This window comes from Carettochelys insculpta, chromosome 1 (genome assembly GCF_033958435.1).
Source record: "Carettochelys insculpta isolate YL-2023 chromosome 1, ASM3395843v1, whole genome shotgun sequence".
In the NCBI taxonomy this organism is placed as follows: Eukaryota; Metazoa; Chordata; order Testudines; family Carettochelyidae; genus Carettochelys; species Carettochelys insculpta.
In genome coordinates, this window is record NC_134137.1 from 107,529,326 (window position 1) to 107,545,840 (window position 16,515).

A 16,515-nucleotide genomic window follows, 5' to 3' on the forward strand; every position below is an offset into this window, starting at 1 on the left:
ACAAAGCTTCTCCAGCTGGCATAAGCACTCCATCTTCCCTTAGAAGTGGTAGCTTTGCAGACACAAGGAAGCGTCCTGTGTTCACAGCTTTGTCTACGGCGTGGAGGGACAGGTCAATACAATAAGGCTACTTACGGATGGGCATTTTCCAAACCCTGAGCAATGTAGTTATACTTAGATAAGTCCATAGTGTAGAGCAGTGCTAAAAAGCTTAAAGTAAACCCAATTCTTTCTATATCAGGTGATCAATAGAAAAGGAATAGGGAAGAGAAAAGCTCTTTGAGCAGGGTTCCTGAGTGATTCAGAATGCTTACGATTTAGGAAATATGGAAAAAAATGCATTAAATCCATGTTGCACAATGTTGTCAGAGGCTTTCAATTCAATGTGCTGGTTTTAATCTTTGACAGGTCATAGATTTGAAACGAAAGTAATTCCAAGAAGGCAGGATGCCTACTAGACACAATGTTCAGCATCAAGGCATCTTTGCAGTATCTTCTACATCCCCAAGTCCCCCCTCTCTACTTCAGGCCACTTTAAAACAATGGTGCCTATGTGACTGTAAGAGAAATATGCTGTCTATGAATGCCTGAATTCATTAAACTGTTAGGATAAAACTGTTTCAAATTTTCAGTTTTATGTAAAGTAGTTGGATCTTTGAGATGTTTAGACTATATCCTCAATGCTGGTGGAACCAACCAGGAAAAGTAGTTCCCTGGATAAAAGCTGACACAGGAGCAGCCTCAGACAGTCAGAGCACTTGTCCCATGAAGGGTGCCTTCAGAAAATGCTGTTGCTTTCTGAAGACTTCATTTAAAAGTATTTTGAATGGAGTGGCTTTGATGAATGCTCATCACCACAGGAAGTAGAAATGCTGACCAATGATAGACAGTTTCAGCATGTAAATCACGTCAATACTCTGAACAGTTGGGAATCCAAACCATAGCTTTGGAAGCAAAATTACTGTGCTGGAGCTGAATACCCATATGAGGCCAAATTAAGCATCCAATAGACATGAAGTGAAGCACAATAACTTTGAAGTGGAACTGAATGTAGAACTAGATTTAATGCTAACTTGGAGGAAAACAAAGATTCTTACATTTCTACTGAAGCAGTGTAGTAACAGAGAGGTAGCCATGTTAGTCTGTATTCTAACAGCACACAGAAGTTGCATAGCACTTTAAAGATGAACAAAATGATTTACTAGCTGATGAGTTTTCATGGGACAGACCCAAATCTGAAGAAATGGGTCTGTCCCACAAAAGCTCATCAAATAAATTATATTGTTAGTTTACTGAAGCAGCAGTAAAGGAACTGGGATGAAGCTAAGGCCATGGATCCTTGAAACCTCATCTGAATTGAGAAAGCATGCATATAACATTAGCAGTCACTGGTTTTCTAAAAAGCTCAGATTTGATGTTTCAGGAACATACAATTCCCACAAATTTGAATCTTTACAGATATTTTTTCAATGGATAATAAAAAAAAATTGCTTTGGTCTCTTGTTAATTAAATCCTTATACAAGTGGTGAAAAATTCAAATGCACTCAGTGGACAATTGATCGGGTTAAATATAGGCAAGACATTAACAGCAGTCACATCAAGCAAAACACCTAAAACTGGTAGACTAGGTCCGGCTTTTCAAAGGAGCTTCAGAGTCAGGCACCCAAACACCCACTGAAAGTCAATGGTTGCCACTTAACTCCTCTAAATTCCTTTGAAAGTTCCAGCCCAAATATCAATCAACTGGTAGAACACTGAAAATTAAGACATTAACTAAATGTTGGGTGACAGTTTTGCCCTTTAGCAGCAGATTACATCTACAGAACATGTTTTCATTTAAAGATTTTTCTCAGTCTATATTTTATATATATTTATTTTTTCCTGGGAAAAAAAGGAAAACAAAATATTGTTTATTCTACTTTTAAATAACTGAAACCATAAGCTAAGGTCCCAATCCTGCCAACACTTGTACCCATGCTTTAAATCAAATTTAAGCATGTGAGTAGCCCCACTGACTTCAAAGGATCTATTTGTGTGTTTGAAATGAAGCACATGCATATACATTTGCACGATTGGGACCTACGTGACATTCTAAAGAAACTTTTTATATTGTTTCAGTATTTGATCCATCATTTTACAGCAGATATAAACTGATGCAAAGCCATGGCAAAACTCTAGTAACAACACTCTACACCCAGAGTTTTAATTTTATCAACCACAAAAACCAAAATACTTCTTTTAACTGAAGAGAAAGAGCAACATTAAACATTTTCTCAGGTAAAGGTGGAATTGTCAGAAGTGAAAAGTCCATTGTAACACGGTTGTTCTTTGCTAAGCGCGAATTGTCTTCTTCCTCTTCATTAAAGCACATAGCATGAGCAGAATGCCTTCTGGAAAGTTTCTCCCTCTGCCACACAAAGGCATGTTAGGGTTAAGTGGAAGAAAGCTAAAATATTTGTCAAGACATGCTCAACAATGTTTAAGAAAATTAAGTGTTATGTGAGTTACAAAAAACACATGTCTGAATAACTGAGGTTTCTGTAACTGGCAAAGACATTCTAAAACATCCAGAACAATCTAACAGTATCACCAGCCCAGTTTAGGGAAGAGTCATGGAAAATGTAATGATATTTGTTTCTAAACATGTTTAGATAAATGATGTATGAACAGTGTGCAGATTAGCCCTTCCTCACTTTTGAAAACCCCACTCTAAAGCCCTGTCTACACAGCAGCTTTGCTTCTGGAAGAGAAACCTCCGGAAGCAAGATCTTACAGGGACATGCTAACGAAGCACAAATATTTGAATCCACGCCTCATTAGTATCTTCCAATCTGCTCATTACCATGACCCTTCCGGGAGGGAGGAGGGGTGAATGCAGATGCAGCCTAAGTGATTTATGATCATTCCTACCGAATATCAATGGGACTTACACTATGTCACTTCAGCACTTTTGAAAACCAACCCTAAATTTTCATTACTGAACATAAACCTTATGATGTTATTTTTAGTAGCTCAGATGCCCTTAAACAGCACTGGAAACAGTATCAACTATTTTCTGAATACGTTTCTTTAAATAAAAGATGTATAAGGTAGAAAATAGTACGTCCACATACAGTAATTACTCTGTATTTTGTGTTAAAGAAGTTTATGTATAGCAACACTTTCAAATGAGTTATTTCATGTTTTAATCAATGCTGACATACAGAATGCAATTCATCTCCCAAGGGGGTTAGTACAAAAAGACTCCTGTTGACTCTAGTAGGGTCTAGACCGATTTATTACTAAGAGGTAGACTGTTTCCTAAATGATACTGAATTGTATCTGTTAACAAGAAAACATTCGAAAGCCTTTTCTTTTTCCCCCCCTTACCTTGTCAAGAGAATTGCTCCTGTCACTGTGTCTTTCTGGGAAGCTGTTTCCTGAATCGGTACTTAGAAGAGAGCCTCTTGAGTCAGCATGTCTCACACAATTAACATTTGGAGTGGATGATGGAGTATATGGCAAAGCTAAATTTTAAAAATGAAAGACATACATATGAGAAACTATACTACTGAGATTAATAATGGATGACTATTTTCACAAAAATAAGATCAATTTAAAAAAAAAAAAAAGTTACGTGTCTTCTTTCAGTAAAATTGAGAGAATATTAATTCCAACACATTTTAAAAAAGTTTCTGCATAATTTGTTTTTGTCTATAGAGCTCCCATTGTAGATGTGTATACCCATGTGCTGGAGCCTAGAATTGGAAGCTGCACATTTGGCTTGCACGCCCTTCTCCCTTCCATTCCATGGGCATAAAGAGTGGAGTAGCCCCAAGTAACACTCACTTCCTTCACCAAAACTGAAACCTAGTAGGAGGACTACATATCAGAAGAGAAGAGCCATAGCAAGATTGGTGAGGACAAAGGCAGCTTACAAAACTCCAGTCACTGTAAAGTATTTTTTCTTCTTGGAGTATTTATTCATACAGACTAACTAGCAATTACCTCTTGTGTAGCTGATCGAGAAGATCCCTGCCTAAATAATGATTTCAAGACAGCTCTTCCGAACAGAGCAACTGTTCTAGAGGGTAGTGTTCACTCAAAATATTTAAGCAGAAATCCAAGTAGGTGCTTCTCCAAGACGATAAAAGTCCAATTTTGCATGCCTTGTAGGAACACACGAAATCAAACTTACTGTGCATCCATGTAGGTGCCGGTACTCCTGCTTCTCGTAAGGAGTAAGGGAAGTCAATGAGAGCAAATGCTCCTGTTGACCTCCCTTAGTGGAGATGGCACAGAAGTCTGAATTAAGGTATGTCTATTTCAGCTATGTAATTAACATAGCTGGAATTGTGTACCTTAATTCAACTTTCCACTTAAGTGCAGACCTGGCCTGATACATTGAGAGTTTGCTTGAGCCCTGCAGAGTATACCCTAATCACAGAGTGAAGGGAAAAACATAGTTACCTGTTCTGTAACCGGTGTTCGAGATGTGTTGCTCATGTCCATTCCAAGTTGTGTGTGTGCTGGCACAAGCCCAGTCGCTGTAAGCTTTTGCCCTAGCCAATAGCTATAGGGTCAGTGCAGCGCCCCATGGAGTGGTGCCAATATGCAACCAATATATGCACCGCTCAACTGCCCCCCTGCTGCCCCTCCCCCCCACACAGTTCCTTCTTGACGGCTACTCTGACAGTGGGGAAGGCAGGAGGGTTTTGGAATGGACATTAGCAACATATCTCGAAGAACACCAGTTACAAAACAGGTAACTGTCTTTTCTTCTTTGAGTGATTGCTCATGTCCATTCCAAGTTGAGTGAATACAAGCCAATGCCTAAGTAGTGGGGTCAGAGCCCTGAATGGACTGCAGGACAGCCCTGCCCACCGCAGCATCTTCCTGTACTTGCTGCATCAAAGTGTAATATGCTGTATATGTATGATTTGGGACCAGGTGCCTGCCCTATAGATGTCCTGGATAGGCACCCACACCAAATACACCAGAGACAATACCTGCACGCTCATGCAGTGCGCCCTAACCAGCGTAGGAGGAACCCCCAGCAAGCTTGTAACACTCCTTGGATGCATGTCACTATCCAGGATGAAATCCACTGGGAGGAGACTGGAAGGCTCTTCATTCTATCAGCAACTGCCACAAAGAGTTGCTGTGTTTTTCTAAAGGGCCTAGTCCTACACATGTAGAAGGCCAACACCCGTCTAATGTCCAAGGTATGTAATCATTGCTCCCTCTGAGAGGCATGGGGCTTTGGGTAAAATACCAGTAGGGAAATGCCTTGGTTAACATGCAACGTGGAAACTACCTTAGGTAAAATGCAGGTGAGGTCTCAGCCTAACCTTATCCTTCTGAAACACTGCATGCAAGGGGGTTCTCTGAAAGTGCCCTCAACTTAGATACCCTCCCCTCCTGGCTGAGGTGACTGCCACCAAAAACACTGTTTTGTAACTCAGAAACATCAGGTAGCCAGGGTTTAAAGGGGGCTCCCGTAAGCTTGGCTAACACCAAATTGAGATCCCATGGAGGCAGTGGTGCCCAAACCTGGAGCTTGATTCTTTCTAAACCTTTCAGAAACCTTTTGACTACAGGGTCTGAGGCTTGGGCGCTTGTGGGCCATGTTGGTGGCTGCCAGGTTGCTGACTTGAATGGCGCCTGCCCGTCCTGTTCTGCTTTCTACTGTCATCCCTTTGCAGCTGTGGAAACTGTCTTTGCTGAGGATAGGGGTTAAAATGCCTGAGTTGGTTAGAAGGTGTATGCCGGCCCAAGGAGCAGAAGGTGGCCCTAGAGTATTTCAGACTATGCAGTCTTTTATCTGTCTGACCTGCAAATAGGGTAGGGCCATCGAAGGCGAGGTACTGGATAGTCTGCTGGAATTCCTGAGGCAGGCCGGAAACCTGCAACCAAGCCCCCCTGAACACTGCCACTCCAGAGGCCATAACCTTGTGGCAGCATCCAATGCTGCCTGCAGGGCCGCCCTTGAAATCAGTTTGTTTTCCTCCACCATAGCTGTGAAGTCCTGCTTGGTTTCAGGAGGCACCATCTCAGGGGAACCAGGGTGCTGAGTAGATAAGCATACCTGTTAACCAGAGCCTGACGATTAGCAGATCTTAATTGCAAGCCTCCCATTGAATAGATCTGCCTCCCATCGAGGACCAAGCATTTAGGTTCTCTATTTTTGGGGAACCCTTGGCACTCTCTATGGCTAACAGCAACCACTACCAGGGAGTCAGGTGGGGGATATGTGAAGAAATGTTTATTGCCCTGGGATAGGACAAAGTACTGTCTCTCATTCCTATGGACCACAGGAAGGGTGGAAGCAGGGGTCTCCCAAACGGTTTTAGCCATAGTGGCAACTACTTTGATTATGGGCAGAGCCACCCTGGTGGGGCCTGCTGAGGACAAAATGCAGATGACAGGGTCCATGTCATCTTGGACCTCCTCTGCTTGCACTCCCAAGTTTTGGGCAACTCTTCTAAGGAGCTGTTGAAATGCCCTGCTATCTTCCAATACAGATGAGGCCAATGACCCCGGTACCATTTCATCTGGGGAGGAAGAAGATGACAGTACTTGTGTCTCCATTTGGAGGGGAAGGGCAGTAGTGAACTACTCTGGCACTTGGCCCCCCATTGAAATTATAGGCAAACCAGGGGGCACCATAGGCAGAGCTGGCATAAGCACCGACTGGCCAGAAAAACCTGCAACAAGTGGCACAAATGGCACCATTACCTCTCCCTGCACTTGAGTTGGTGCCTGTGCATGGGCTGGTGCCTGTTCCATCAGCACCAGAGATACAATTACAGATGGTGCCAGCACCAAAGGGGTCCAGTCCCGCTGCGATGGTGCCAACGACAGTGCCGAGGTCAATGCCAATGAAGTAGACACAGACGGCTCCACAATGACCAATGCTTCCTGTCCTTTTTCTGGTGGTGGGATGCCCAGTGACGCTGACGGTGCTGAGCATGGGATCAGCAGGGCCCCTGACACCGTTAAAGGCACTCCAACAGCCTGGCCCTGTGCCTTGTGAAATGCCCACGAGGTCCAGAAGGGCCATTGTTGAGTTGCCTGCAAAGCTGGCAGCCAACCTATATCTTCCAAGCAGCAACTACGATGCTTGTGACGGCTACAGTGTGACCTTCTCGAGCTCCTACTCCATGTGGAGCTTGAGTAGAAGGAGTCCAATTCTCATGCCGATTCAGAGGCAGATGACCAAGGTGGGGCCATCAAGTTGGCGCCGATGTCATGTCTACCAAGGATGGTGCCAGTGCCAGAGCATAGGGCACCTGAAACTGGCCCACAGTCTGCTGGGTGAGCACTGGAGCACTTGGCACCAGATACAGTGTCAGTGCCAGCATCGACATGAGCAGAGGGGTTTGTGCCAGTGTCACATCCATGAGTCCCAGTCTCTCCACTTCAGTGCTATGGTGCCTGTTCTCCATAAATGGAAAAGGACCCGACACCATCATCTGAAGAAGTCCTTGTGCTGCTCGAAACGCCTCCAGTACAGAGGGCAAGACCAGTGCCTGCGGGCTGCTGCTCCACACCCGATCTTCAACACATGCGCCTCCTGCCCTTCGACAATGTGCGCCAGAGCCTTGGACTTGAGGCCACCCAGCTTTGACTTCAGTGAGCGATGCCTCTTGTACCTCGGCACTGAATATTGACTCTTATGGCACTGAGAAGATGATGGTGCCTACACCTGCCCCCAGTGCCTAGAGTCATTGGGTGGCAACATGGTTGACGGCCCAGGTGCACTTTGCATCAAGGAGGCTCCACTCTCTGCTCCTGCTGGAGACTGTTGAGGTGTAAGAGCCACCTCCATTAAAAGGACTTTAAGGCACGGGGCCCTATTTTTCAAAGTTCTGGGCTTAAAGCCCTTACAAATTGAACAGCAGTCATGCAAGTGTCCTTCCCTCAAGCAAATCAAACAGGCTGAATGGGGGGTCACTTTTGTGGATAACTTTGCAGCACTTTGAACAAGTCTTAAAGCCCAGAGCCAAGGCACTGAGGGGGATGGAAAGCCCCGCCTCGGCTATCAGTTAAAACACTATCAAGTACTACAACTATTTACACTACAATAGGCTACCAACTTATGATTTGAGCAGAGAAAGCAAGAGCTCCAACAACTGGCAGCGTGGTGAGAAGGAACTGAGCAGGGGCGGGTGGGCCTCAGGCAGTGCATATAGTGGTCACTATATCAGCAGCACTCCAGGGGGCACCACATCAACCCTATTGCTACTGGATAGCACAAAAAACTTCTGGTGACTGGGAGTGCACCAGCACACACCCAACTTGGGATGGGCATGAGCAGTCACTTGAAGAAGCATCTTCTTTGCTGTATAAGAAACCTGAACAAAGAAATTCTGGGCGACGTCTAAGCATAACTGTATCCTTAGAGAAACGACATATGTAGACCCAGCCATCAAAGCCTGTGAACTTGCCTTCACACACATTACTACAGACACATAACTGCACTGGTGTTGCTCTTAGGTGAAGATTCTCCTAAGCCACTGGGAAAACATCTCCTATTGCATAGTTAACCAACATCTGCAAAGGCAGTAGTTATGTCATCAGGAGATGCTCCCTTATGGGCATAGTTCTGTTTACACAGGGGTTTAGCTCTGTATAATTACATCACTCAGAGGTGTGACTGTCTCATACCACTCAGTGATGCAGTTATACAGATATAGATGTGTTGTGTAAACCTGGTCTACAACTCTATTAGGCTTAACGCTGAAGTTAATGGCCACTAAAAATTCTGTCTTTATAGAAAAATTTTTCAAAGAATATGTTAAAGGTTGGAAAGAAGGCTCAATTAAAGACATTAATACCATATTCAAGAATCATGAAGGAAAGAAATATTTAACCAGCATAAACAAGCCAGTCAGTCTCTAAGAATTTGGAACTGTAGAGTTAACAATTGGAAAGAAAAAACCATGAGTAGCCACTTTACTGGTCAATTAAAAAATCCAGGAAATAGTTGCTAAATACACTTTAACAAACCTGAGAAGAATTATCTGGCTGGACAGTTCTCTGACTAGATCGTACTGAAAAATGCTTCCATTTACATACACACTTGTTTTGTAGAGGCTTTACTTGCAGGAATTTAGACTTGACTAGACAGTGAGCAATTCTCAGTAGAGTAAACCAGTTTGTCTCCATCCTGTCAAAGTGGCTTTTGGGTCTGGGCCCAGTACTAGGCTATAGATTTAAGAAAAGATTTTTGGAAGGGTGGGAAAGCAAAGATGGACAACCTGAAAGGGGTATCAGATTGGAAAACCAAAACTGGTGGGCCCAAGTAGGAGCTATGAGTATCACCTGAACCTTATCAAGTATCAGCTTGACAAACTTTCCCGAGAACTCTCAGGATTAACAGTATGAGGAGAAATGAGAAAGGCATACCGCATGTTTTGATTCCATACAACTGGATATGCGTCTGCAAGAGACTTTGGTCTCATTTTTTTTTAAGTCGAAATTTTTAATGCTGACTTTCTCCTTTACTTTGCTTTTACAGAAAGAATTGGCAGTGCTGGTTGCTTAAGACAGGGGTAATTTACTAAGATGGTTATTTTTCACAGAAAAAGCAAGAGAAGATATGTGCCCCCAGCACAAAGGCAAGCACCTGTGAGATGATATCAGCAATATTGACACACTGGATTTCCGAGTCAGTTAAAATCCACCTTTCCAAGAAACAGTAGGCAAGGTCCCATGGAAAAGCCAGTTGGGAAGAAAAGGAGTCAAAAGCAGCAGGCAGCTCCTACAAGATGCAATACAGTAGGGTTGCAACATTTGCGAGGGTTCAGTGTTCAGAACCCTCATGAGTGTTGATTTTCATGAATGGGTGGGGAGGGCTCAGAGCCCAGGGAAACAGTGGCCAGCAGTGCTTCTTCCCAGGACATTAAGGAAGTCGTGGCAGCTGCTGGTGCTCCCTGGTGTGGAGCTGCTCACAAATAATTGAATTCACAAACATTAAGTTTGCAAACGTGGAGACTTTAGAATAATAGAAGCACAACATCAAGCTCTTCTGATGCAAAGGAAAGATGTAAGACACAGGATGCTAATGAGACTACACACAAGGAGCTTTTACCCCTCTAAAATAAAAAAGGATACAGACAGGAGATGGAAGGAAGGACGGACATGTCAGTAATGAACTATACATGAGAATAATAGGAGAGTGTAGGAACCAAATCAGGAAAGCCAAGACCAAGAATGAGTTAGTACTGGCAAGATATGTTAGAGACAAAGGAAGGGGCTTGTCAACTACGTCAGACAAAGAAGACAGACTGGATTATGTAGGTCACCTGCTCATTGCAGAAGGTGAGCTGGTAACATAAGATGATATGAAGATAGTGCTGCTCAATGCCATCTTTACTTCCATCTTCTCACCTAAAGATAACACTAACGGGCAACCACTGATGTTACCAAAGACAATAAAGGGGAATGGTTACACACCAGGATAAGTAGAGGACATATCAGAGATCTTCTGATTAATCTGAATGAATTCAAACCAGTTGCACTGGATGCTATTCATCCAGGAGTACTGAAGGAATTAGCTGAAAACATCTCAGAGCCCTGGACGAGGAGATGTCCCAGAAATCTGGAGAAGGTCTAACATAGTGTTCATCCTTAAAAAGAGAGAAGGGGAAGAGCCAGGGAACTACAGTCTATTTGGCCAGACTTTGATACCTGGGAAACTACTACAACAATGTATAAAACATTAAAATTTGCCAATACCTGGAAGATGAAGAGGTAATCACTAGAAGCTATCATAGATATACCAAGAACAAATCATGGCAAACCTGCTTAAAATCCTTCTTTGACAGGGCAACTAAGGCTACATCTACATTACAAGATAAATTCTAATTTATGGAAGTAAGCTCAATATACGTCACTGTCTTCACTGTAAATATCATTTTAAGCTTGATTTAGGGAGCACTAATACTGATATAACACAATTGAAACTGGCTGTGTTGTATCAAATTTGAATTTAAAAGTCCGAACGAAGGCCAGTGTGGAAGCACCACACATTAAGATCAAATTCATTAGTTTCCAGAGATGTCCCACATGTATCCCATAATGACCCACAGTCTCTGCTCTCACTGCTTCCATCTCCGCTGCTCTCCAGATGCGCAGGAATTGGGTAACAGGAAGCCTGCAAATTTGAATTTGGTATCAGAAAGCCCGTGGCTGTGGGATCATGCTTATATGAGAGGCTGAGAAACTCGCTTCCTCTCTTTGCTATCAGCACTGCGAGCGCATCTACCCATTCAAAATAGCCTGAGTTCTTGGTTCTGTCTCTACCTCTGCAAGCTGAGCACTTGGATTTTCTTTTCCCCCAGTGGTGGCACCAGCCCCTGTCCCACTGCTCCACATGGCAGGTAGGCTGTTGTGGAGGTTGTGCATGAAAGAGAGGCTGAGAAACAACTTCTTCGATTTACATTTGTGCAGGGCCCCCTCCTACCCCCATACAGGCGCCATGCAGTCGGGGTCTTTCCCGTGCCCAACTACATCATATGCCTCGCCTCCAACCCAATAAAAGGATGTGCCTACTGTATGTTGTGGACCATGCTGCCAGGCAGCATTGGGTCCTGGCTTGTGTGCAGTGAGGGTTCCAAGGATGGGAAAGATTTTTGGAAGCTTGCTGCTGCCAGGGAGGACTGCTTCAATTGGCCTCCCACCCCTACAAAAATATTTTTGGGGGCTTGCTCCTGCTGGGGGGATGATTCCAATTGGCTCTGCAGCCACAGCACCCACATCCCTCTGCTGAAAAATATTTTTGGGGGGCTTGGGCTCTCTGTGGAGACCATTTCAACTGGCTCTGCAGCCATGGTCCCCACACAAAGATTTTCAGGGACCATGCCAACTGTCCCATCATCCTCTGATCCACCCAACCCCTCACCCATATGGTGAGGAGGTCTGGCACCCTCACAGTCCCACTTGAGCACCACAGCTTGTTGAAATTTGGTGAGTGCCATCTCCCATTTTGGACAACTCTGTGTAGTGCAGTGGGAAGTCAAAAATCTTTTTCTTAACCTTTCCCATCCTCCTCCTTCAAGCTTTGGTCCCCTTAACACAGGGAAGGCTGTGTGGAGGCCTAGTTGCGAAGACAGACTGCTGGGTGATCTCAGGGCACAGAAGCTATGTGATGGACTGGGAAGCCAATAACCCTGCCTCACAAAATCTGTTTTGAAAACGATTACTATTCTACCTCTTTCTTCAAGATTTGCATTGTTCCTGTATTATTTTCAGGGATCATATATAATCCAGGGATGGGGGACAGTTGCTGGAAAGCCAGTTAAGAAGACTCAGACACCTGCTTCTTTTTGTATAAGCTTTGAAAATTCAGTTACAGCTACAATTGTAAAAAGCAATTCAGTTGTAGAAGCAAGAGATTTCTGTTTATTTGGTGATCTTTGTTGATGCCCCTATTTTTTCTTCCTTCTTCTCAGAAAAATGGCTGTTCGCTTTTCACAGGAGGGGAACAAAGGCAACACGATGTGGGAAGATGATACCACAACCATTTGTGAAGCATTTTTTCCCCATGCGGCACCAGTGAAAATAAATACCCAGAATGCTACAGGACTGAGGGAACTGTGGGATAGGTTCTCACAATGCACTGTTGCAGCAGCCAAAGTTCAGCGACTGAGTGTAACAGCAATAAGTTGACTTTGTGAGGAGCCTGTAGGGAGCTGAGGATACTCCAATTCAAATTTATAACATGCAGCATTACAAAGTCAATTTTAATAAATTCAAATTTATCCCATAGTGTAGACGTAGCCTAAATTGGTGCATTGGGGAAATGTGGTAGATACAATATATCTGGACTTCATCAAGGCTTTTGACACAGTCCCATATAACACTCTGATAAGTAAGATAAAGAAATGCAGACTTGACAGTACTACCTTTAAGTGGATGCATAATTGGTGAAAATTGCAAACAGAGTAGTTATTAACAGAAGGAGATTGGAGAGAGGTCTCTGGTGGGGTTCCACTGAGAACTGTTCAGGGCCTGATGTCCAGATGTTTATTAATGACCTGTATGCAGTTTTAGAGCACATACTTATCAAGTATTCATATGACAAAGCTTGGGATGTTATCAATACTTCGGATGGTAGAGCCAAAATGCAAAAGGATCTTCGTAAACTGAAGAACCATGACATTGACAACAATGTGAAATTAAACAGAAACAAAGGTAGTGATATACTTAACTAAAGGCACAAATGCAAAATCGGGGGAGACTGGCTTGGTAGCAGCATTGTTTTCACAGATCTTGGTGTTGTGATGCTTCACAACCTCAAGAATAGCCAGTAATGCAATAGCAGTGAAAGAAACACAATGTAATTTTAGGTGGCTTTAATAAAGACATGGCATGGAAGTCATAGGAAGCCATAGCTCCACTCTACTAGCTGCTGGCTAGGCTTCAGCTGAGGAACTGTGTCCAGTTTTGGTCAACAATATATAGAAAGAATGTGAAAAAACTAGAAAGAATCCAGAGGGGAGCAAAGACAAAAGGGATGGAATGCAAGTCAAATGCCCAAAGACTGAGGAAACTGGATATGTTTAGTTTGGAAAAAGGAGATTAAGAGGATGTATCAGAGCATTCTTCAGATGCTTGAAAGGCTGTCATGAAAAAGATGGATGAACATTGTTCTCTTCCTACCACACAAAGCAGGAAAAGAAGCATTGGGATTAAACTGCAACAAGGCAGATTTAGATTAAATTTCAAGAAAAGCTTCCTAACTGTAAAAACAGTATGACACTGGAATAGTCTCCTAAGGGAAGTTGTGATAGCTTCTCAACTGTCGATTTCAAAAGGAGGTTGGATAGACATCTCTTTTGGATGGATTAGATACAACAAATCCTGCATCTTGACAGTGGGTTAGACCAAATGACCCTTGTGGTTCCTTTTTAATCCTATGATTCTACGATCTCAAAATAATCTCAAACTAGCTGTGTGAGGCAGAAAATACACCGATGGCATAGACAACTGGAAAACAATAGTCAGAGCAAACAAATAGCAACTCATATTAATGACGGTTTTCTGTCTATTATCTCCCAAAAGGGGGAATTGGTATCTCAACCAATCAAAGGCAAAATTCAGCCCTGTTTTTTATTTTCTCCTCATCAGCATAAAAAAGAGGCAGGCAAGTACGGATAGTTTAGGTGCCAAAAATTCCAAGTCCATTTCGACAGAACTCACATTTCCCACAGCTTATCGGAGGATCTTAAGTGAGTGGCTGGTTCTTTGCACCTTTGGGTGGCTGATGATTTCCTAAAGTGAAAACAGCAACCTATGTCTAGAGTCTTCGTATTGAACAAGAGGTGGACAAAATCAAACAGGTTTCAGAAAATACGATTAAAAATATAAATAAAATTGCACTCAATTAGCACAAATATGGCTATACCAGAATGGATCGATACTTTTGCCTACTCTCCAGAATTCCGATCTCCACCCCCGCCAGTCCCACACAACCAGCTGCGGTGATGTTTTTTTGCATTCTCACTTTCACGGATGGCAATTCATCTGAGTTTCATCCAAGAAAGGAGCTTTTTTGACTGGAATGATTAAACCCTTTCATAGTATGTTTTCAAAATGTGATGACAAAAGGTTTTTTTTTTTAAGAAGAGAAACAAGAGAAAAGTAGTCAGAAGTTTTTGTTGTTGTTGTTTTTTTAAAGTATTACCAATGCCAGAGATAACACCAAACAGATCTTTGTGGAGGTTGTTATCCAAAGTGTTTCCTAATTTTTGTGGTGTCACTAAAGGATTCACAGCTGGCATGCTAAGCGACTCATCTTTTGCACTCTGTTTAGAAAAGAGAAAACAAATGATTATAATGTACATTTTGTGATATTCCAAAATTAGTATACACATATTACTTATCTCTATGAAGGAATGTGATATCTGATGTTTTTGTAAATCAAGGGTGATATCAAATTATACGCCACAGCACACTGAAATCAACATGGGCTATCTAAGATTACTTTTAACATGTCAATATGTTTATTTCACTATTGCCCATAGTTGGGTATATACTTTTTAGCTTAACTTTACTTAGAATTGCCTTACTTTTATTTACAACATTAAGAAAATTTCTCCTCCTAAAAATCTGACTTTTTTTGATTTGCTTCGCAATTTTATAATCTTTTGACTGAATTAGATAATAAAATTTCATCAACATGGGCTGTTTGCCAGATACCAACAGACTCCTGTTTTTGTCTTCAGCTTAACATCTATAGCCCCAGTCCTAGTATTTATGTGTGTGCTTAACTTTATGTAGCTGACTAGCCCCACTGACTTCTAGCATGTTAAGTACATGTATTAATGCTGGTAGGATCAGGGTCTGTAATAGTAAAGACAGAAGCCATTGATACATTTGGCAGGACAGCTCAAATACTAATGCACAATTTCTGAATACAAAAGCAGAAAAGATAATTTTTTTAGTAAGGGCATTGCTGTAAATACTTTTTAAAAACAAAAACATTTATAGCACAGATTACCGTAATTTGGCATTACCTAATTTCAAAATGTGACTAATAGCAATGGGCAACCTAAACTAGTGAGTAAGCTGTATAAACACCCCTCCCTCTCAGTGGGCCAAAATACTGTCCTAACTAATGGTGCTAACTGTGCTTGCATACCTAGAATTTGTGGGGTGTACTGTCTGAACCATATCAGTGCATTCGATGTGTAGGGAGTGCATGGGTCTCACTCAAATGCTGTACACTATCAGCATGCCGCTCACTTCACGTGTCCTTGTTTTACATGCATACCACTTTAGTAACACTAGTAGGGAAAAAAAGCTACACACAGAAAATAGCGGACTGACAAACCTGCACATGGGCAACAATAAGCAAAATGTCTCACCGGCCACACACACAAGCATGTGGTCCACAGGCAAAGGCTGACCACCACTGCTCTGCAACCTTAATGTTCTTTTAACACTTTTCTATATGCAGCTTTAAATTGGCACTTTTTTTTTTTTAAGAGAAATGTACATATGGAGACAGAGCCCAATACTAAATTTATTGTGTGCCTAAAAATCTAATAAACTTTAATGAAAATTTGGAGTGAGAAACAAAGAGGAACGATAATGCTGTGGTCTATAAAAAGCTAATGTTAATATATATAGACACTCATAACTATATATTTTTTTTGTCCTGACATAAGAGGCAAGTTGAGCTTAGTGCTATTTTATGGCTTATTTTAGTTAGAGCAGCTACAAGCCTAGTATAATTTATGATCCAGACTGAGCTAGCCTGCTACTGATCCCAGAATTTCTGAAGTACAGTGATGATTTAAGTGCACCTTGGTTGGACCCAAGGATCAGATTCAAAGCATTCAGCATGCAACTTGAATGTTACTGAATATGTTCTACAGTAAAACCCCTATTTACACTATTTTGACTTATAAATTATTTAGATTAACGCGAGTCAAAATCATGAGCAGTGGGGAGAGCCTTGCGGCATCTGGGAAACTGACTAGTGCTGCTGCTCCAGCGAGTGGTGGGGAGCTGGAAACCAGCTC

The 16,515-nt window shown here is 42.4% G+C and overlaps 1 protein-coding gene across 5 annotated transcripts in view; it reads right to left on the reverse strand.

Annotated features, from left to right (window-relative positions):
* Window positions 1-16,515, reverse strand: part of DOCK9 (dedicator of cytokinesis 9) — a 278,961-nt gene that overhangs the window by 80,245 nt on the left and 182,201 nt on the right. For 4 of the 5 annotated variants that reach the window (XM_074989534.1, XM_074989526.1, XM_074989505.1 and 1 more), the window contains exons 33-34: window positions 14,673-14,793; window positions 3,371-3,507 (exon numbers count right to left, since the gene is read on the reverse strand). In XM_074989534.1, coding sequence (XP_074845635.1) covers window positions 3,371-3,507; window positions 14,673-14,793 — 258 coding nt within the window. Of the gene's footprint in view, window positions 1-2,188; window positions 2,409-3,370; window positions 3,508-14,672; window positions 14,794-16,515 lie in introns of those variants that run through there. The other variant, XM_074989544.1, reaches the window with a different exon arrangement.